This window comes from Pelophylax lessonae (genome assembly GCF_965119305.1).
Source record: "Pelophylax lessonae genome assembly, chromosome: 7".
Taxonomy (NCBI): domain Eukaryota; kingdom Metazoa; phylum Chordata; class Amphibia; order Anura; family Ranidae; genus Pelophylax; species Pelophylax lessonae.
In genome coordinates this window covers 268,462,961-268,485,225 of record NC_138774.1, presented here as the reverse complement: position 1 = coordinate 268,485,225, position 22,265 = coordinate 268,462,961, and the positions used below count along the sequence as shown (strand labels likewise).

Here is a 22,265-nt window from a genome sequence, read left to right as displayed (position 1 = left end):
AAAAAAGTAGTTGGGTAAATTTCATACACATTTACTTAGTCATCATGAAGTCTGACTGTATTTTGCCTCTCTTCCTCTACAACCTTCTAAAACACACAAAGGTTTTTTTTTTTTTTTACTCAACTCAAGAAGGCAGGGGAAGGGGGTATGATGTCACACACTGCACAAGAGGAGAGCTCAGTATAATCTGAGACCTGAGAGGAGGATGTGAAGACAATGGACTTCAGTCACTCATAGGGGAACTTGTACCACCGAGGCTGTGAATAATCTGTTGTGTTCTGGATGGGGGTGGGGCCATCTCCCAGGATTGCTTAGTGTGGAGTTATGCTGGCCATACACTAGCTGAAAGATCATTAGAAAATCTGTCATTTGGTCCGATCGTTCGTTTTTCGTCCCGTTAATGGGCACAAATAGAAAATCGTTTTTAACTTTTCAGAGCCGAAAAATCGAAAGAACAGCTTTGAAAATCTGCCAGCCGAACGATAAACGAACAATAAATTGAAAGGTCTATGTGTTTCTCGGTCGACCTGTTTGCACTAGGTATATGTAACAAACTGAATGAAAAACTGATTAATTTATGTCCATTGAACGATTTATCGTTCGAAATTTGGTCATTACATGATGGCACGATCGTCTGCTCTCACGGCCGATTTTTCGTTTTTCGAAAATGAGTTCGCCCAATATTTCGGCCTAGTGTATGGCCAGCTTTAGATTGACAGAAGTGATTCTTGCAGGGGATATTAGACAAGAAACCACACTAAGCGCTTTGGTTTGAGGATAGTATGTACTACAGAGGAATGTGTGTTGTTCATTTTTTATTTCAGAGGTTTACAACCACTTTATTATGTTGATTTCCTATAATAATAGTTATAGTAATAGAATTTATCTAGTGGCCATAATGTGGTATTGTGTGTTTCAGGGAAGAAAAAAAAAAAAAAAAAACAAACTTATGGCTACTAGATGGAGCTGATGATCATAAGAAAACCATATGGTTTCAAAATATGGCTACAATTTGTGATGGCTGGATGAATGCTTGTGACATTCGTCCAACTCATTTATAAATAGACCCCCAAGTGATGGGAAATCTCATCAGGGGGAAACATGCAACAGTAAAAAACAGAAGGGGATGGAATCTTTCTTCTCTGTATCCAAAACTGTAAAAAAAGTGATGAATATGAAAATAAATGAATGATTTATTACATATTCATGTTTATATTGATGACTTTTTACATTTATGAGCTTTGTCTTTTTTTTTTTTTTTACCCCTGATGAAGGGGGATATGTATGGCCTCTAAAATGCATTGGATGTTCATGCTATGAATTAATTTGATCATTAAAACCTTAGAATCTTGTAAATTTGTGTGCCACTCTCATTGGACCGTATGCATGCGACTTCTCAACTCCGAATTGTTTCTCCGTTTCTAAGGAGTGTCCCTGTTTTGTGCAGTGCTGCTAAACCACAGCCACAGCCAGTGGGCCCCTGTGACAATTTCAGTGACCCTGATATCCAGCACTCTGTTTGTTCTTTTGTTTAGGTTTTTATTGTTGTCTGTGTCTCTGTTGGGGAGATTCACACTCTATTAGTGTGAACTGTAAGCAATAAAAACCTGACAGAGGTTCTAGCCTTTCCTAACTTTAACAATCTTTACTTTTTATTTTGCATAAATTAGATCTGGCATAAAAAATGGAGGGGCTGCTTAATGTATTAAAAACTAGCTTATGAATACAGAAAATACTCATCTTGGTCCTGGTTTCTGACGCTTCTGGGAGGCACAGTGACTTCACCATTCCCAAGTGCTGCCTTCTACGAAGATAGCTGGGCAGTAGAAATCCTGAATGTGCTCCAGTCTATTGCAGGATTGCATTCTTACAGAATTTCAAGTACCCAGGAGGCACCAGTAAGGCACAGTGATGTCAATCTGCACCTCACAGTATTAATCCATTTTTTAAATCTTTTTTATTCTTGTAAAGTCCTTTTTTTTTTTGCAGCTTATTTTGTCTGTATGGCACAGTCCTGGGAGGAAAGTGGACCTTCATTTGGAGCAAATCCCCAAACGCAAATTATTTGTTTGGTTTTAGGCAGAGATGTATAGTAACTAAGTAGAACTACTTCACTACTGTACTTAAGTACCGAAAGGCGGTATCTGTACTTTCCTAGAGTAGAATTTTTTTCTCCTACTTCCACTTTTACTTCACTACATTTTTTCGATGATTTCAATACTTCTACTCCAATATTTTTTTTTTGTTCTGCATAGTTACTCGTTACTATTATAAAAATTACCACTGCCAGAACAGTAGATGGCAGGTTTCATGAAGCTCAAAACGTGTGTATTATCCGCGCATACGAAAATAAATGCTACTGTATGTATAAATAAAAGCTGCATTTGAAATAATAAAAAACAATATGATGTTCAAACTTTTGACTTCTTTCTTTAGTAACTACATAACACAGTACTTGTACTTTTACTTTCAGTACTTGAGTAGCAATTTTTTTTTCAAAACTACTGGTACTTTTACTTTCAGTACTTGAGTAGCAAAATTTAAAAAAAAACTACTTGCAATACTTAAGTACAAAAAATGTTGAATACTTTAGTACTTCTACTCTACTCAAGTCACTTTTTGATCGAGCACTTCCACTTAAGTCACTTTTTGATCGAGCACTTCTACTTTTACTCAAGTATGGGTTTCGAGTACTTTATACAACTCTGGTTTTAGGTGACAGCAGACAAGAACAAACTGTTTCTAATCTACTCTTGATAAAACAGTGTATTTTCTTTAGGCTACATCTTTCCACTGCTCTTTTTAGAATTACATGTGTCCCAATTATGGACATCCAGTGTTGTCACCTGTCCCCTAGTGGATTCTGCATAGGTATATATAAACAATGCGGCTAGCTCAAGAAAGGACCGCATGGTTCTGCCTGCCAGGTGTAAAGGCCAAGCAGTGACATAGCTCTTCTCCAATCTACCAATAGCAAAAAAGAAATAAATAAAAAGTTTGATTCTAGATTAGATGATCCCCTGTTCCTGTTGATGGTGGTGGGGGCCCATAACTTTAGATAACACAAGCCTATCTCAATGTTATATTTTCAGCAGCTGCAAACAGACCGCTGCTAAGCATGAGGGAGATGGGACACCCCCTCCCTCCAAAACAGCATGGATCCCAGGCATTATAACTCAGCTGTTCCAAAGTATGGGCTTTAATATAAAATCATGAGGACAATATCAGGAACTTCTAAGGCTTTCTCTTAATGCCTACCCACCACAAGCGTAACTTGTTAATGATGACGACACAATAATTATGCAGCATGTTGTGTTCATAAAACAAGTCACATGCTCGGTCAACTCTGGACATGGTTGGTCTACATAACTAATACACAGGAACTAATTCCAGCTGAAACAACATAGCAAACATGCGCTGCATGCTTGTGATCACGTCAGCTTTCTCCTCCACAGTTAGAATAGATTAGCTCAATCTTAGATTTTAATTTGTTTTTTTATTCTGTAAAATGAACATAGCCACATCAAAGCTGGACTCCAGCCAAAACATGCAGAAGAGTTAGAGCCTCTGTCAAGTTGCTATTTCTGTCTGTGCCCCTATGCAGAGATGTACACTCACTTCCTGTTTCTGTGTCACCCTGTCATGGAGAGAAGACGCAAGTGGAAACATTATTAATGGAGACAACAACAGCTTTAAAACCCAACACAGGTTCTAAGCTCTCCAGAAACTGTTCAAAATGAAAACAATGATTTTTTTGGCTGGAGTTCCACTTTAGCTTAAGTTTAAACTTAAGGCCCGTACACACGTACCGATCGTCGGCATACAAACGTCGGTGGACGAAGGATCTGCCGATTGTACGCGTGTTAGTATGGTGCCTCCGACAGATGTCTGCGCACAATCCGCGGACAAAAGTCTTTCGTGCAAACATGAAAATATTTGTATGCCGACACCAGAACGGACGATTGTTCGCCTGTCAGTACACAATTCGGCCGACAGACCGCAGATTTGCAAGACTGGGCATGCTCAGAAAATAGAAAACACAGGGAAAGTTAACCATTACATGACATCACTTCTGCAGTCGGCGGACAAAATTCTTGTGCTGTCCTTGTGCTGTCTTTGCACTTTTCAGCAGACACCGACATCCCGGGGAGAAAAGAGGAACATTTGTAAGCCGACCATCGGTACGTGTGTACGGGGCTTTAGGTTTATCCCTGTGTTACATAAGGCGGCTCTTTTTTTGATGGGCAACCTGTATAACGGGGAGGACAAAACTCAGAAGCCAGGTATCTTTAAATAAATATAAATATAATTAATAAATATTATATTATTTAATATAATTACATTATATTATATTTATAATTAAATAAATATTAATACAATTATAATTAATAATAAACAGATTTATAAAAAAAATAATGGATTTTTGATTTACCGTAAAATCCTTTTCTCTTAAGTTCATTGACAGACACAGTACCTGCCCCTCTATTTTGAGTTGGGTTGGTGTTACTTTTCTGACACTGCTTTGATACAAAACTGGTATCCTATGCAGGAAGAGAGAGGATATACCCTCCGGCACTGCCCATAGGTGTAGCCAGAACTTCTTTCTGCCTAGTGTCTTACTCCTGTAGGGGGCAGTATTACCCTTCTGATAAGAATCAGAGAGAACTGCGTCCGTCAATGAACAATAGAAAAAAAAAATGTAATTATGGCTGGAAACATTTTGAGTTTTCTCTTACTGTTGTCAGTACAAGCACATTTCTAGGCTTCTATCTTGAATAAAGAAGAATTCCAAGCACAGAGATTTTGGTAAATTTTAGCTCTGCTCAGGTGTAAAATATGGCAGCATTGCTGCTCTGTACTTCACTTAATGCCAGATGGTACAGCTCCTGCTATACTGCTCCAGTTATGAGAGCTGCAGGGGTCAGAGTGCAAAGCCAATGTAGTTATTTTGCCCCCTATCCCCCTGGTCATTTACAAAATACACAAAGTTTTGATTTTTTTGTGTAAAAAGGGGAGGAGACCCATGTCACATGACCTGTCAAAGTGACATAACCAGCTTCTCCTCCAATCACGGTACTCTCCCTGCTGCATTACTCAGAGAGAACACTGTAGATGAATAGAGGCTACATACTGTGGCCCACATTTTAACAATGGGCCATAAACTGAAGCGGAGTATAACAGAGACCTGATAGCGATATCCTCTCCCCATTATAAATCAGGCCCTTAATCTAATAGTTTACCAGCTGCTATGCTGAAGGTTCTTTTACATTAAATGCGATTGAAATTACCAACTGTATAGTATAAAATACTGGTCTAGATACACTTCCTGTCCTAGGGTGACAACACTCACTGCAATGTATCTACAAAGGAACAGTGTTGTCACGCAAAGCTGCTCGCTACTGTTTTGGACTGCAGGCTGGTTTAACAACACCTGCACATTCAGTTTGCATAAATGAGGGGCAGCTGTTGCAACATCATCATCCACCCACACTTAGGGTGCAAATGCATAATAGCCACTGAACGAAGAGGCTGCCAGAACAAGAGCAGCATTTAAAGAACTGAAAAAACTAGGGATAACAACTGATTAAAGAGATATATAAATACAAAAGAAGTTATTCCATCACTATTAAATCCTAGGCAAAAGGTTTTTGCCTTGGGTTTAGTTGCACGTTAATATTTGTAAACAGAATTTCCAAAATTTGTTTTGCCGTTTGTAAATTGTGTTTTGTACTCTATTTCTTTTTTTATTGCTTTAAATCCATTTTTAATCCTTTTTAGTATTAAAAAAATGCCATATAAAGTCTATTACTGATAAAATATTTGTTATTACAATTCAATAGGCAACTCTTCTGTGCAACTTACTGTTTTGTGAACTTGTGGCTGACTCCATGAAATATTCCATAGAGTACAAAACAGCAAACTCCCCCTAGAATTGTAATTGCCATTATCCTGCACCTTTAACAGCAAACTCCCCCTAGAATTGCAATTGCCATCATCCTGCACCTTTAACAGCAAATTTCCCCTAGAATTGTAATTGCCATCACCCTGCACCTTTAACAGCAAACTCCCCCTAGAATTGTAATTGCCATCACCCTGCACCTTTAACAGCAAAGTCTCCCTAGAATTGTAATTGCCATCATCCTGCACCTTTAACAGACTCACTGCCTTCCCCAGAAGTCTGCATACAGCTGGAAGTCCAAATAAAGGAACTCTGGAGATGTATTTTATGTGGGATGGCTGCACATCTAAATCGCAGTCAGTATATGCCGTGGGATTAAACACATCAATGTAGCAAGCGGACCTTGCGCCTACCTAAAAAAAAAAAAAAAACCCTAAAAAAAACCCCCTAAAAACAAAAACAAACTATTGATGTCATCATCTTCCACCCGAAATCTGTATGTGTAGACTATAAGCTCCTGAGGAAGGGGGGGGGGTGTAACAGCTGATATGGATGATTGCTTTCATTCTATAAATTGTTTGGAGTATATAAATTAATAAAAACACACATACATATATATATACATACATACATACAGTTGCACAGCTATTCTCTTATACTATAGTATAGTTGTTGCTTTACTAAAAAAAATTAAATCTATGGCTATAGGGATACAAAGTAGGATGTCCAACAGTCTAAGGCAGGGGTCTCCAAACTATGGCCCTCCAGTTGTTCATGAACTACAATTCCCATCATGCCTAGTCATGTCTGTGAATGTCAGAGTCTTACAATGCCTTATGGAACTTGTAGTTCCACAACAGCTGGAGGGCCGCAGTTTGGAGATCCCTGGTCTAAGGTATTATTGTCACATCCCTTCGAACTCCAATATCAGCACCAACACAAACACAAATATAGCTGCCAAAGTTGTGCTTACCATGGTGAAATACTGAGATGTCAGCTCGGTCCCATAAATGGAAACACTTTTTTTTTTTTTTTACACTATTTTTTTAATTTTTTTAAGGCCACTGAAATAAACATGCAGTCTTATTTCTGCTGGCAGGCAGCTAGATCTGTGTGAACAGGTCCTTGTTCTAAAGGGGAAAGGGTGCTACAAGGCTTAATATTCACTATGAGAGGCATCTGTGCCAATGACGGGAATGCTCAATTAAAGTCTACCCAGCATGTGGCACAATTACCAGAAGGCTATGCCAACAGACAGGTTACAGTGCTGGGAGTTCCAATATCAGGACCGAGATGAAGAGTGGTTTATAAAAAGGAAAGGGGGGGGGGATAAACGAGGCACCATTAACATATTAGAGGCTGCTGATGCAGGTGATTGAAGAGTTAACCACATGAAGTGGACAGAAACTTGTAAAGTCAGATACTGGGATCTCGAATCAGCTGCCTGCACTGCCAATTTAAAATAAAGGAGTTGACACCTTCAAGAGCACTTACCTTGGTACCTGGGTGCCCAGGTCCTCCTGTTGGTCCATCAGGGCCTCTGGCACCCTGAAAAAGAGGAGAGGTTAGTTGCAATATGAAAAACAAGCAGCAGGTGTCTCCCGTGTGCTGTTCAATGCTGCTCTTACAGAGGGCCCAAGTCAAAAGCCCCCTTGTCCTGCTATCCTCCCACTTGTAGCCCCGTCGCTTAACCCTCCCCCCCCTTCCTTTCCCCTCAGCCTGCTTGGAGAGGGGTGAAAAAAAAAAAAAAAAAAGCTTTCAGGAAAACAAACAGCTGTGTCCTTTTACTCTCATCCTGAAGCCGGCCCCTGATCACTGCATTCCCACTAACTGAGGCTTGTGCTTCACATTTCTCCCTGATCGGCATCACATCTCGGAGCTGAACCGAGTCAGAAATGTCTATGATTTATTGGCAGAGGGGTCACTGAGTTAGCTAAGGTGAAGGCAACACTGGCTTCTAATCAGAGGAGCCTCTTTATGTATAGGTGACCATTAAGAGAAAGACAGATAGAAAGCTACAGCTGTGCAAGGAAAGTGGCTGCAGTGCCCAGAGCAACTGGATTCCAGAGGTTTTCAGATTAGGAAAGGACTGCTGGGATATAAAGTGACTACAGTGATGCTGAAAACATTCCTCTCCTAAAGCCCAAATCCAGGAAAGTAAATATGCTCCTTTGCAGTGGGACTGCAAGGGTTACATGCTTGTTTAGGTCTAGGAATACTGCCACTGACCACTAGTTAGGAGGGAGGCGGGGGGGGGTTACATAATAATGTCGCTGACCACCAATGAGGGGTCATAATACTGCCGTTGACCACAAATAGGAGGGGTTAATATAAATCCCACTTGCTACTGATGCAAGGGTGTTTAACAGCACTGCAAATGGTCACAAATGTTGGAGAGAGGGAGTTTAGTAGTAAAACCACTGAATCCAATGCTGGGAGTTGTTATGGTCACTGACACCAATGCTGGATCATTACTGCCACCAGTACTGCTTCTACTGATATGCTGGGGTTCGTTTGTGATGACTGACATCAATGCTTGGGATTACTATGTCAGCCATTGATACCTATGCTTGGGGTTATTACTGCTGCCACTGATACCAATGCTGCGGATCATTAATGCATCGACGGAAACCAAAGCTGGGAATTACTTTTTTGGCCACTAACACCAAAGCAAGGAGTTATTATTGCCACCACCAACACCAATCCTGATGGTTGTTATTGTGACCACTGACACTAGTGCTGGGAAATACCATTTCTGCCACTGAGACCAATGCTGGTGGGGGGTTAATATTAGTGATCGACCGATTATCGGCAAAGACGATATATCGAGGGCCGATCTCCACTTTCCCTGATATATCGGAATCGGCCAGCAAGGTGACCGGTATTGCCGATATTTCAGAAAGTGCTTGTACCGGAGTGATGCCTGCAGATAGAGGCATGACCCCGGTACCGGCGTCCATAGCCGACGGTCGGCTGTCTTGTAATGACAACCGATGTGGCTGAGAAGCTGTCATTACAAGGAATGGGAGGGGACGCCCCCCCTCCCGCCGCCTTCCGCAGCTCGCCCAGGTCTCCCGTCCCACCAGGAGACCCGGGCACCCAGCCTGCATAGCCGCCGAAGACCCGATCAAAGCCGCATTCGGCTCTGATCAGGTCTCCATGCAAAAACCCGGAAGTGATGTCATGACATCACTTCCGGGTACTGGCACCAGATTTAAAAAAAAAATGACAGCATTCAAAACGGCCAAACTTGGCATTTTGAATGCTTTTAAGTGCAGAGGAGCGGTTTGGGGTCTTTTAGATCCCCAGATCCCTCCACAAGAGTACCTGTCAAAGAAAAAAAAAATTATTTTTTAATGTACGAAAATATCGGCTGATACCGATACGTGATGACCAAAATATCAGTATTGGTAATGAAAAAACGATATCCGTCGATCACTAGTTATTACTGCAGCCACTGATACCAATGCTGGGGATCATTAATGCATCGACTTACACCAAAGCTGGGAACTACTTTTTTGGACACTAACACCAAAGCAAGGAGTTATTATTGCCACCACCAACACCAATCCTGATGGTTGTTATTGTGACCACTGACACTAGTGCTGGGAAATACCATTTCTGCCACTGAGACCAATGCTGGGGGGTGTTAATATTACTGACACTCACACCAATGCTTAGGATTAAGATTACAGCCACCGACACCGATGCTGGAGGTTATTGATACTGCCACTGACAATGGGGCTTATTTTACGCCCACTACTCCTTCATGCATGTTTAATACATTTTAAATACATTTTTGGATTCCTATATTTTCATTGTTCATAAAGTCATACATTTTTACTGCTGTAATATGGAGGATTTTGAAAAAATTCATCAGGCCCTGGTAGCAACAACATTTAGAACCACTGCTCTAAGAGAACTTTGTGAACTGAAATGTGATCGATAAAAAAAAAAAAAAACTCCCACTGAGAGTCATTACATCTCTTGGTTGAGGTGAACTGTATTATTTCACCATCTGGTGGCGCTGCAGAATAATTATTTTGCTGCAAATTTCTCTGAAAATGAAATCTAGGGCCATGGGGGGCACTCTTAATATTTTCCTTGCTCCTTGGATTCGATACATGTCATTTGATTAGCGAGGCTCCGGGAACAATCACTCCATTGGCTCTGATAAATCTCTCTTCTTAAAGTAGAACTAAAGGGTCTTTTCTTTTAGTTTTGGATAGAGTGCAGAGGGATTTGAATGCTTGTCAGTTTTTTTTTTCTGCTGTCTGGGCCCCCCGTTTAGGAGATTCGCCCTCTCCATTTGTCCTGTTTACCATTGTTTTTGAAAGTGAAATTAAAAGAAAATCCCAACTTTTGGGTTGTCCCCAGAAAAGTAAGAGAGGGTAAATCTTCCAATGGGGCCACAGGAGGGCCCTAAGGAATACTCCTAATTTTCAGAAATTCTCTGTTTGGCTATGGGACAGGAAGTGAAGGGAAATCTCCGCAATGGGACACAGATGGCAAAATAAATCTGACAGGGGTTATAACTAAAATCTGACAGGGGTCAGATTTTATAACTATCTAAAATAAAAGTTTTGCCTATAGTTCTACTTTGACTACACTTCATTTTTCTTTATCTCTCTTTCCCCTAATACTCCTTTTTTATCTGTATTTTTGGGGTTTTTTGCGCAGCAATGAAAAATTATGAGACCTAATTAACCCATTTTGTCTGTGAAGAATTTAAAATTAATATAACTGGGTACCAATTTGTTGTACCCCAATAGTCTCGATAATTGAGTTCATAACAATCTTTATTTTGTATATCTTATTACAATTTCTGTCTATCCAAGTTGCCTGCAGGTTAATACTTTCCTCCCACTGAATAAAAAGGTTGAAATTAAAAATATAAATAACATTTTTCTGCCAATTCTTTCCGATTCCTAGTCCTTAAGTCACTATGCCCCACCCCTCTATGATGTCACCTGTTCCTCATCACATAACTGACTGTATAGGTGGCAGGTACATGTAAACCCTGCAGACAATGATTGTATTCTTATTGAAGTAGTCATTTATTATGAAGATGAAAATCTTAAAGATGTTGAGACTAAAAACCTCCTCAAAGTAATTAATGTCACAGGCGGAAATGTAACAGCTCTACACTGCCTGGGGGAATCTAGCATAATAGGTTGCAGGTTCTTCTTTAGAATCCTACTAGACAACGCAAACAGAATGTGGAGACATGCAAGCAATATAATGTATAATACTGTCCCAATAAATCGAATCCTGGCCACACAGTAAGGCTCATTTATAAAAGAAAATAGGTCCCCAGCAGCACATAGGAAAAAATCTCTCCGTGAACCATCGGTCTTCAAGCAAACAGTGCAGAGAATTGCCTTTATTCCCATCTGACAGTGACTGCAGTATAGAACGCGTTATTTTCTTCTTTGTTTTTTTTAAGCAGGCGTTGTGGAGGGGACATCTGGCCAAAGGGGAATTTGCATGGTCCATGGATGTTGGTACCCGGGAACCGACACTGGACACTTACGCCGCTCAGGCTGCAGCATCTAGTGACACATATAATTGTTAATGATTCTCAATACTCACCACCAATATCCCCACTTGAGTTATGAGCATGGTAAGGTTGGACGAGTACCACAACACCATTAAAGGTGACTTGTTACTATGATACTTCATACTCTTTAGCTCAGTGGAGGACGTCTTGTTATACCGCCATTTCTAATCATTGGATACAACTGCTTTATGATATAGCAACCCCTACTGTATAGTTACCCAGACGCCTGCCCCGGGATATTGCTTCACCCTGCCTTTGACCTATATGGAATGCTGGTCTTTTTTCGGTCTCTTCGGCCCTGAGGAAGCCCCAGTGCGAAACGCATTCGCTTCCCGGGGACCGCTAGACTGCACTTCTATTGTAACTACGGTCACCAACATGGTACTTTTGTATCAGCACTCTTATACGGAGCATTTCTCCATTTTGATATTTTATTATGTACATGTGTAGTTTTTATTAAGTGATTTAATAAATATGTAGTTTTTACGATTTACTGTGCCTTATTTATAGATATCTCTTCTACTTTGGCCCTTTTAAAGTCCCGCTTTTTTCTTATATTTGTTTTTTACATAGAGGACAGAGAAGCAATGTGCCTGCCCACAGGAAGTTTTTCTAGCTTTTAGTAATGAGTACCGTTTACCAATATAGGCATTTGCCATTACAGGGGCAGAAAAAACACACTATGTGCAGGCCATTGTACCAGCAACAGGACTACTGCACGTGCAGATACAAAATAAAACATTTTTTTAAAGCCTAACTCTAGGCTTCTTACAATGTTAAATAGTTTGTTTGAACCAAGCTTGTCTTCACTAATAGATGCACCCACTGGGAGCACTGTACTGTATAAAAACTATATGTAGCATTGGCTACATACAGTATACACTGCTGTGTTTGGGCAGCAGGATGGGGACTTCCTGTGCCACTCACGAGACATAATCAAATAGGGCTGAGCATTGCTCAGCCATTCACAGGAAGCACTGTATTTTATCAATGAATACTGGGCTTGCTCTGATTGGCTGGGGTGGAGAGGCCTGTGGATGATGTCATGTTTTTATCACCAACCACAGGAAGCCTTGAATTCATTGATTGATGAAATACAATGCTTCTTCTGAATTACTGAGCAGCGCTCAGTCCAACTCGATTTTTTTTCAGGGAGTGGGACGGAAAGTCTCCATCTCACTGCCAAAACACAGCGATGTATATATACAGTTTATACAGCCCTAACAGGTGCATCTGTGATGCAAATAGTTCATTGAGACCATTGGGTCCCTACAAACTTTTTAAAGCAGAACTGCCTTTTGCTTAAGTGAAAGTGACAAGGTTCCTTGCCCTTAGCAGCCTGCGGAAGAAAAGTACTCTTCCCCCCGTGAGAACTTTAATGATGTCATCCAGGGAAGCTCCAAACAGGCGATCTCCTTGAAAAGGAAGATCAGTGAAGGCTTTTTTAGAAGTATGGTCTAGAGACCAGCACTTGAGCCAAAAGACACACCGAAGGACCACTGCCAAAACAGAGCTGAGCCAATTGGGGAGCCGCATCCAAAGAGGCATCACAGATAAACTGCAGACCCTGGATCAGTTGGTTCGCCAACTAGGCAAAGGCAGGGGGAGCGGTTATTCCTCCAGGTCCTGGTGTAAGAGCTTAGCCCACTCAGTCAGAGTTTTCGACACCAGATCAATGGTGAATACCCGCCTCATTGCTGAACCAGCCAGAGTGTACATATTGAGTGTACATATTGCGGGCCACAGCCTCCGCTTTCCTGTCAGCCGGATGCTTAAAGGAACAGTCCACACCTTAAGAAGGGACTCCTCATAGGGGTAATGCCTAGTAAAGTGCTTAGAGACCCCATGGGGAAGCTTTAGTCGTCCCCACTCTTTAGTGACAATTCTGTCAAAATAGGCAGGGAAAGTAAACACCTGTGCCACTCTGGATGGCTTGTGAGTGCCAAAGGGAACCTGCGCCTCTGTCGCAGCTGCATCCCCCATCTTTGAGGTCTCACCCACAGATGCAATCAGTGCCTCCACCAGCGCCTTTTTGTGTGCGGTTCCAGACGTGGAGTAATCATCCTCACTCTTGTCCACCTCCTAGGGTGGGGGCAGGGCACTAGCTGGCGCACCCCCATCCCCAGCTAGCGCCCTACCCCCACCCAAGGAGGTGGACAAGACAACCCAAAACAGCCCGAGCGTATGTGGAGGGGGTGACTGACAGGAAGGGGGGAAAACCTGGGGGTCTGACCGTCACAAGGAGGGGCCCACGTCCACCCAAAACCCTCCAGGGGGACAGGGGGGACAGCTACTCACCATCCCAGGAACCAGGTGGGCACTGCTCCAGACAGAAACCCTCTCCATCGAAATGGGGGGCTGTCGGCCAGGAGGAACGCTGCAACTCGAGCAGAGACTCAGTCATCTGCAACCTCGCGAGGCGTTTAACTCGCACGTCCAGTGGGGCTATGTCACGGCCGAAGTAGCGTGGAGCTGAGGTCTGCACGCGCTTGCTAGCCAGACTGGGGTGATCACTGGATCTAGATTATCTAAACCATTGACCAGTCGGGCAATTGATTCTAGATCTCACAGGAAATATCCAGGAGAAAAAATTGCCAGGACCAAGGATCCCAGCAAAGAACTAGGTCCTTACTCCTGACTAGACAGAAAAAAAACTGAGTGCCTATAGCAGAGAGAGGGAGTATACTCCCTGGGACTGCCCATGGGCATAGCCAGATTTCTTTTCTGCCTAGTGTCCTACTCCTGTAGGGAGAGGTATAACCCAATGGTTAAGAATATCAGGAGCTTCAATGAACGAAAGAGAAAACAACTCTTCCTCACTTTAGCCAAAAAAAAAGTGTTAGACTTTAAATGTGGGTAATGAATTGAGATAACCATCACCTACTATTCCATCCATGACTAGCCTTTTAGTGTTGAACTAGGAGACCATCATATGTCTATAGGCAATCCATGTGCAGAAGAAGTAGCCATATTGCTTGTTACAGATCTCCTGAGATTAGGGTGGTAAAAGGTATATCTACATGCTGAGCCAGCCAATACAAACATGCTTCTTTGTGCGAATATTTATTTTAATTAATGTTCCATTGTCAGATCTTGCCTATGATGACCTTAAAATTAAATTGTCAGATGAAATACTATAGTTATTTGAGTGATATTTACCCAATAGCATAGCCAACACATCTGCCTTTTTCTTTTCATTGTTCTAGAGGTCCTGCATGCCCTGGGATCCCCCAATTGAATTGTATATTATATGCAAATCCTGCCAAATGAAGTCCATGTCAAGGGTTGTGATGCATATGATAGATCTCATAATGTTTTGTGCATTTTTCTCTACAAAGGTTCGTTCCCACCATATGTAATTCAAGGCACTGTGTTTTGTTTTGTAACACAAGGAACGTGTACTGTGCATATTAAAAAAAAAATGGCTATTGTTTACAATACCCAGTGCTTTACCAAACATTTATTTAGGGTTTACTTCCCTTCTACTTACCATTCTGATGTATGTGTATAGAAATTCTATCAGAAAATACTTATACATGTTATATGTTAGCACAGTTTTCAATGTGTAGGTACAACTTATTCTTTTTTCAAACATTTAGTGCCGGTTCACATTTAATGCGATGCGGGAACGCTGCGAATATACAGCGTGTTCCCGCATCGCATCCGCACAACAGGCAGTTCACACTGCCATATGTGATACCCTGGGGGTGTCAATTCAAAGTTAACGACACCCCCAGATCAGATCGCATATTGCAGTGCGATCTGAAAGTTTGCACAGAATTGGATCGCACTAGTGTGAACCACCATGCGATCTGATTCTGCTGCGGACCAAAAAAAGGGTCCTGTGCGAGTTTCAGTGCGATTGCGGTGCGAATTCAGCCATACAAACTGTATGGCTGAATTTGCACCGCACAGACATCGCATGTAATTTTAGGAGCAGTGCGCTCAGAATTACATGCGATCTCTGTGATCGCACAAATGTGAACCGGCACTCAATATTAACATTGTTATTGATTATAGTTGGAATAGTGAATACATCAGCAGACTGTGACAAGGAGAGAGCCATGGACATTAATCCACAAGAGTTGTGGTTCCTTCTTTTTTACATAATCGGTCTGTGTATACTTGGAAAACATTAGTTGCCAGCATCTATAAGGCATGAGGATTTACACTTATGTGAAGATTATGGATTCATTCTTAGGTTGTAGAGTTTACGCAATTTAATTTCAGCCGATGGCTGCAAATTTAACGGGAGCCAAGTGAGACTTACTTAGGAAAATCTCATCTTTTCCTATGCTGTGACTGCCAAAGCAGCTATAACCTAACTTCAATGGGTCATTCAACATGGCGGAAAGAGTATGGCTGCCAGAGAATTATGGAGCATGGAGTTCCCAAATACATGAACACAGAACATTCTACACATAGAGAAGAAACTTACTAAGAATTATGATGCTCGGATTTTATTCTACCATCTAAACATAGGAAAGCATACATTTTTGTAACAAAATTTAAAGGAGATGTATGCCCATACTTCTCCTTCAGGTCACAGGAGTGCACTTAGTTCTGCACTCCTGTGACCCAGATTTTGACATCACAGCGCTGGTCTATACTGACTGGCAGCTGGCTCAGTCTCCCAGGGCACCGCCACCTCCATTGTCTGGCGCTCCAGTATGGACTCGAGGGAAAGAACACAATGCAATGAATGACACCGTCACCAATCTGTGCTCAGAGCAGACCTGAGAACTGAGTGATCAGTGGTCTTTGATTGCTCAGTTGTTGGTGTAGAGGCAGAGGGGGACTGCAGCCATCTAGGTGAGTATTTGTGTTCTATACTGACAAAGATTTTACCTTGCAAAAAATACTAGTTGCCCAGCTGCAAATATGATTTAATGTCTAATATTTTTTTGTCCCTGACCCACAGTAATTATGCAGATCATGAGTGCCAACTTCACTATAGTTTTCACTTGATGTATGCTTGCTTCTGGTCAAAGACTAAGAAAGCGCTAAAGCCAGAAAAAGGTAGCTAGCATTTTTTACAAGGTGAGCAATGGCAGATTTCATATTTCCTTTATACAGGTGCATCTCATAAAATTAGAATATTATATTAATTAGAATATTAATAATCACTGAATGTGGAAACTTCACACTGGACCTCATGCAATTTGGATTATTAGCCTCTCCACCCTTCCTCCAGACTCTGGAAAGAGAAAATATGTTATATAAGGCGCTCACAGGGGGTGCTGCTCTCTATTGTGGCTGCTAGTAGAGGCAAATGGTCAGGCGGGGTTCAGGCAGGACACTGGTACTTGGAACAGTTGTCAGCTAGAACAGCCTTGGGGGGGGGGGACAAAAAGTAGGGCTCAGATGCCTGGAGGCAGAGAGTATTAGGCTGACCCGGGGTGTAAGGGGGGAGGGGGGAGGGGGGGTCCGGGTGTGGACGATCCTCTGTTCAGTGGGTGGATGAGGATGGGTTGCACTCAGGGCTGCTCTCCGGGTGAGCAAAGCAGCTCAATGTGCAACCCATGATTGTGACTTGACAAAGGAGTGCGCATGCCCGCCACCGGCATGTTGCGCATGCTCCGAAACATGTTGTGACGCCCGGATACGCCCACCTAAGCCCAGACACCCCGTGACGTCAGACGCAGCCGGAAGAAGCCTCTAACACGCTCCACATCTCCTATGCCGATCCGACCCGGAAGTCGCCTGAGCAACCCCGGACTTCTCCCGGATGATTGGACCGCATCAGGACCCAGAGCAGGCACCGAGCTTCTGACCTACACCAGGGAGGGCACCACAGTGACTGCACTGAAGTGAGTCCAGTATCGAGTCACCTGTTCCTTTATACTTACTTTTAATAAACTTCCTTCTTTTTTAAAAACTGCACTCCACTGGCGCTTTTTTCCCCCTTTCCTCTATTCCTCCAGACTCTGGGACCTTGATTTTCAAATGAAATGCAAAATTTTCCACAGTCCATGATGATTTGTGGAGCCATGTAATCTGCTGGTGTTGGTCCACTGTACTTTATCAAGTCCAAAGTCAGCGCAGCCTTCTACCAGGAAATGCATGCTTCCCTCTGCTGACCAGCTTTATAGAGATGCGGATTTCATTTTCCAGCAGGACTTGGCACTGCCCACACTGCCAAAAGGTACCAATACCTGATTTAATGATCATGGTATCACTGTGCGTGCTTGGCCAGCAAACTCGCCTGACCAAAACCCCATAGAGAATCTGTGGGGTATTGTCAGGAGGAAGATGAGAGGCACCAGACCCAACAATGCTGAGGAGCTGAAGGCCACTATCAAAGAAACCTGGGCTTCTATAACACCTCAGCAGTACCACAGGCTGATCACCACCATGCATTGCCGCATTGATGCAGTAATGCATGCAAAGTGCCCTAACCAAGTATTGAGTGCATACTATACTGTACATGGTAAGACTTTTCAGTAAGCCAACATTTCTGTATTAAAAATCCTATTTTTTATTGGTCTTATGTAATATTCAAATTTTCTGAGATACTGAATTTTGGGTTTTCACTAGCTGTAAGCCATCATAATCAAAATCAAACAAAAAAAATGCTTGAAATATATCACTCTGTGTGTAGCACATCTATATAAAATATATGAGTTTCACTTTTTGAATTGAATTACTGAAATTAACTTTATGAGGATATTTTAATTTTATGAGATGCACCTGTTGTTTCCTTTATACACTGCTCAAAAAAAATGAAAGGAACACATTTTATTAAGAGTATAGCATCAAGTCAATTAAACTCCTGGGATATTGATGGTCAGTTAAGTAGCAGAGAGGGTTATTAATCAATATCACCTGCTTTGGTGTTAATGAAATGAACATGTGCACCAGATGGGCAACAATGAGACGATCTCCAAAACAGGAATGGTTTTACAGGTGGAGGCGACTAACATTTTTTTCCCTACTCATGTTTTTTTACTGTTTTTCACTAGTTTTGCATTTGGAACCAGAATTGGCAGGTCCGCCACTGGCACCGTATGCTTTTCACAGATAAGAGCAGGTTCACCCTGAGCACATGTGACAGACATGAAAGGGTCTGGAGAAGCTGTGGAGAGTGTTATGCTGCCTGTAACATCATTCAGCATGACCGGTTTGGTGGTGATTCAGTGATGATCTGAGGAGGCATATCCATGGAGGGATGCACAGACCTAGACAATGGCACCCTGACTGCCATTAGGTTTTGGGTTAAAATACTTGGACCCACTGTCAGACCCTACGCTGGTACAGTGGGTCCTGGGTTACTCCTGGTGTTAGACAATGCCCGGCCTCATGTGGCGAGAGTACGCAGTCAGTTCATGAAGGATGAAGGATACCAATGAATGACCCCCAAGCTCACCTAACCTAAATCCAATAGAACACTTAAGACAGCCTTCAAATTTTCAATTCACCTGCTCGCATTTTGCGAGTGGAAAATTATTGAAGGCAAGTGTGGGGCTGCCTCGGGAGCCTTTCTCCCAGCGATCGCTCAGGGGAAAAGAGAGGAGAGGAAATAACAGCCAATTGAAGAGGCGGGACTGTGTGTGATGGTGAGCACCCAGCAATTCAAATTAAAGTTACAACGGGGCGATCCTCGCTCTGTGATTACCCAGCCGGCTTTCCTCTTCCTCTCCTCTCTCTTCTCCTGCACTGGTCAGGCTGCATCGACGGACACAGGTGAGGCTGCATTAACAGGCATAGGTGAGACTGTATTGACGGGCACAGGTGAGGTTGCATTGAGGGGCACATGTTAGGTTGCATCTATGGGCACAGGTGCGGCTGCATTAATGGGCACAGGTGAGGCGGCATTGATGGGCACTGATCAGGCTGCATTAATGGACACAGGGGAGGCTGCATTGATGGGCATAGGGAAGGCTGCATTGATGGGCACAGGTGAGGTTGCATTGATGGGCACAGGTGAGGTTGCATTGATGGGCACTGGTGAGGCTGCTTTGAAGGGCAATGGTGAGGTTTTACTGATGGAGACTAATGAAGCAGCACAGACAAGCTTCACTGATGATGCTGCACTAATGGGCACTGATAAAGTTGTTAATAATATTTATTTTTTGTAACTTCTGCATTAATGCAAAAACAGTTAACAGTCTAGTTTTATGAGATAATTTATGAGGGCGTGTTTAGGGGCAGAATTAGGGGAGGGGCAGGGTAGGGGTTAGGTGGGGCAACTGGGTCGAGTAATCCTTAAGGCCTGGCTAGTAGCTCAGGACTTGAAATTTTGAGTCCTGACCTAGGACATTATGTTTAGGTCCATCCAAAGCCGCCAGATTGCGCCTCAGTCTGTCCAGGAGCTCAGTGATGCCCTGGTCCAGATCTGGGAGGAAATACCCCAGGACACCATCCGTCATATCATTAGGAACATGCCCCAATGTTGTCAGGCATGCATAAAAGCACGTGGGGCCATACAAACTACTGAGTACCATTTTGAGTTGCTTCAATGAAATTTCAGCAAAATGGACTAGCCTGCTGCATCATTTTTTTAGTTTGATTTTCAGGGTGTGTTTGAATTCAGCCCCCTGTAGATTAATACATTTAATTTCCATCAAATGATGTGGCAATCTTTGGTTTCTAACACATTACCCAGTCCATATTAGTTTAGATATCTAGCATGATATTTTTCCCAATTGAGATCTGTTGTGTTTTCAAAGTGTTCCTTTAATTTTTTTAAGCAGTGTATATAGCATTTCTGCTTGTTTATAGTCTGCTGCACTGCCTCTCAGGATGTATAAAGCTTCAAAGCTGAATTTGGGGTAAAGTCCTGTCTGGTAGGGCAGGGCACCTGATTTTTCTCTGTTGCAGTTCAGTAATACTTAAAGGGCTTGTTCCTCCCTCTGTCTGGACAGCAAAAAAGAAGCTGCAAACTAACAAGCTAATCCTTCGTCATTCTGAGCTCTCCTCCTCCAATCAGCCTGATCTTTGTACTATAGAGCAACTGATTGACCTCTTGCGGAGTTCCTTTCCCCAGCTTGAACTTTGCTGTACAGGGACTACTGAGGCCAATATCAGGTCAAATTCAGGTACTTACACTGCTTGCATTAAAAAAAAACAAAATAATTTAAGAATTAATCAATTAATATAGGGCTTAATTATTTGTGTCTTTTACAGCTACCTGGAAGTTTTAAGAGATATGGCATTCTATCCAGGAAGAAGCCCTGTAAAACCTGGATGTTTAAAGGTACCGCAATTAGACTTTTGGCACAGTCGCCGCTGTATATGAACGAGGCTGTCCTAACAAAGGAAGAATTCTTCGGCCATGGAGGGTGCAAAGCAGTTTCAGGAAGAGGCTGATGAGAAGGTGAGACAAGAAGCTCCGTGTTTGGAGCCTGTCCGCTGTGCCCAGCCTCACACCCATTCATTACCGACGCTGTATGCACACTAAAAATTCATCTTTCAAGACCCAGCAAAAACAAACAGTGCAGAAGCTTTTCCTGATGGAAACATCTCCTATCAGGACCAAGGAAGTGTAAGAAACTCTGCCATTCCACACAAGATTGCCTTTGTCAAGGGCAGCAGTGGAGAAAGGCTGACAGAATTCCTTCTCTTTACAGCATACTGTACATTCCCTATTTCTGGAAGAGGGAGGTTTCTCTTCCTGGCAGCTGCTGGAAAATCTACTATTTTTTTTTCTATACAAGGTATTCGCACGAAACAATTATTGGTTACAGTAGGTTTATGGCTCACAATAAATATACATTTAGAAATTTTCTGAAAAAGAATACTTTGTTCCTATGTAAAAGGACCAACAGCATGAATGTAAGAGATATGTATTTTGGTTAAAAGACATTGCTGTGTATTGAATGGGGACCTCTTGATGGCACTGTTGCAAAAGCATATGGAATACAAAACCCAGCTTCCATGAGGGCAAGGATTTCCAAACTTTGGTCAGTAGTAGAGTGAACTCAGAATTGAACTCATTGTGTTAGCTCAAATTTAGACTTCAGCCAAACAGCAAAATACAGTTTAAGTACATATATATAAAAGTACTTTTTAGTGGCTAAAATATTTGCAGATCTGGTATTCTCATATCCCTGCCACCCTGTGCATAGCTAGGTTGGTGATTCCACTGTTCTCTAGCACAGGTAAACAATGCAGCCTGCTTAACTACCTACTTCATTCTGCTACATGGACAATGATGGAGGAACACAATATTCAGATGTGTATAATTGCCTGGTGAAGAGTGACAGTGTGCATTGGTGATCTTAGTAACTTTTTTTGCTGGACTTTTTCTTTGGTCACTTTTGGTTATGTGTAACACTGACTGGTTTTATATATTATGTATGTATTACATTTTGTATTGCATGTTACTTTTATTTATTATTTATATAGACTGGACATGCATAATGGATTTATGAGCATGTGACAGGTTTAAAAAGGGACAGTGCAACTTTTTTTGGTTTAAAGTTCACCTATATTTTTGTGCAGTGATATACATGAGTGCTGCTGTCTAAATCCTAGATATATGAAATTGCATTGAACACAGAATTGTTTAGATTTTAGTAGGAGGGAAGCAATGACCAGCCTGGCAGTTTCCATGCAGAAATCCTGAACCCCTAGGGACAGGTTGGCGGTCTTTAAATCCACACTGTGGGAAACACCTCAATTTATGAACAATAAAGAGGTTGGAGTAAAATCCCTTTGGAACATTCCCTGTGCGAGGAGCTGCAGAATAGCAGTGTAGAGGTCTGTGGAGAGGAAGGTCTATTGGAAAGCAAGTAAAAAGGAGGCAGAGTATGAAATTCCAGTTTGTAGCACCTGAGCACTACATTCTAGACCATTTATCTGAGA

The 22,265-nt window shown here is 42.2% G+C and overlaps 1 protein-coding gene across 1 annotated transcript in view; it reads right to left on the bottom strand.

The window, feature by feature from the left end:
• The window catches only part of COL27A1 (collagen type XXVII alpha 1 chain), a 582,809-nt gene that overhangs the window by 176,230 nt on the left and 384,314 nt on the right, over positions 1-22,265 (bottom strand). Inside the window, exon 29 of the mRNA XM_082264626.1 lies at positions 7,394-7,447. Within this exon, the coding sequence (XP_082120752.1) occupies positions 7,394-7,447 (54 nt within the window). The remainder of the gene's footprint in view (positions 1-7,393; positions 7,448-22,265) is intronic.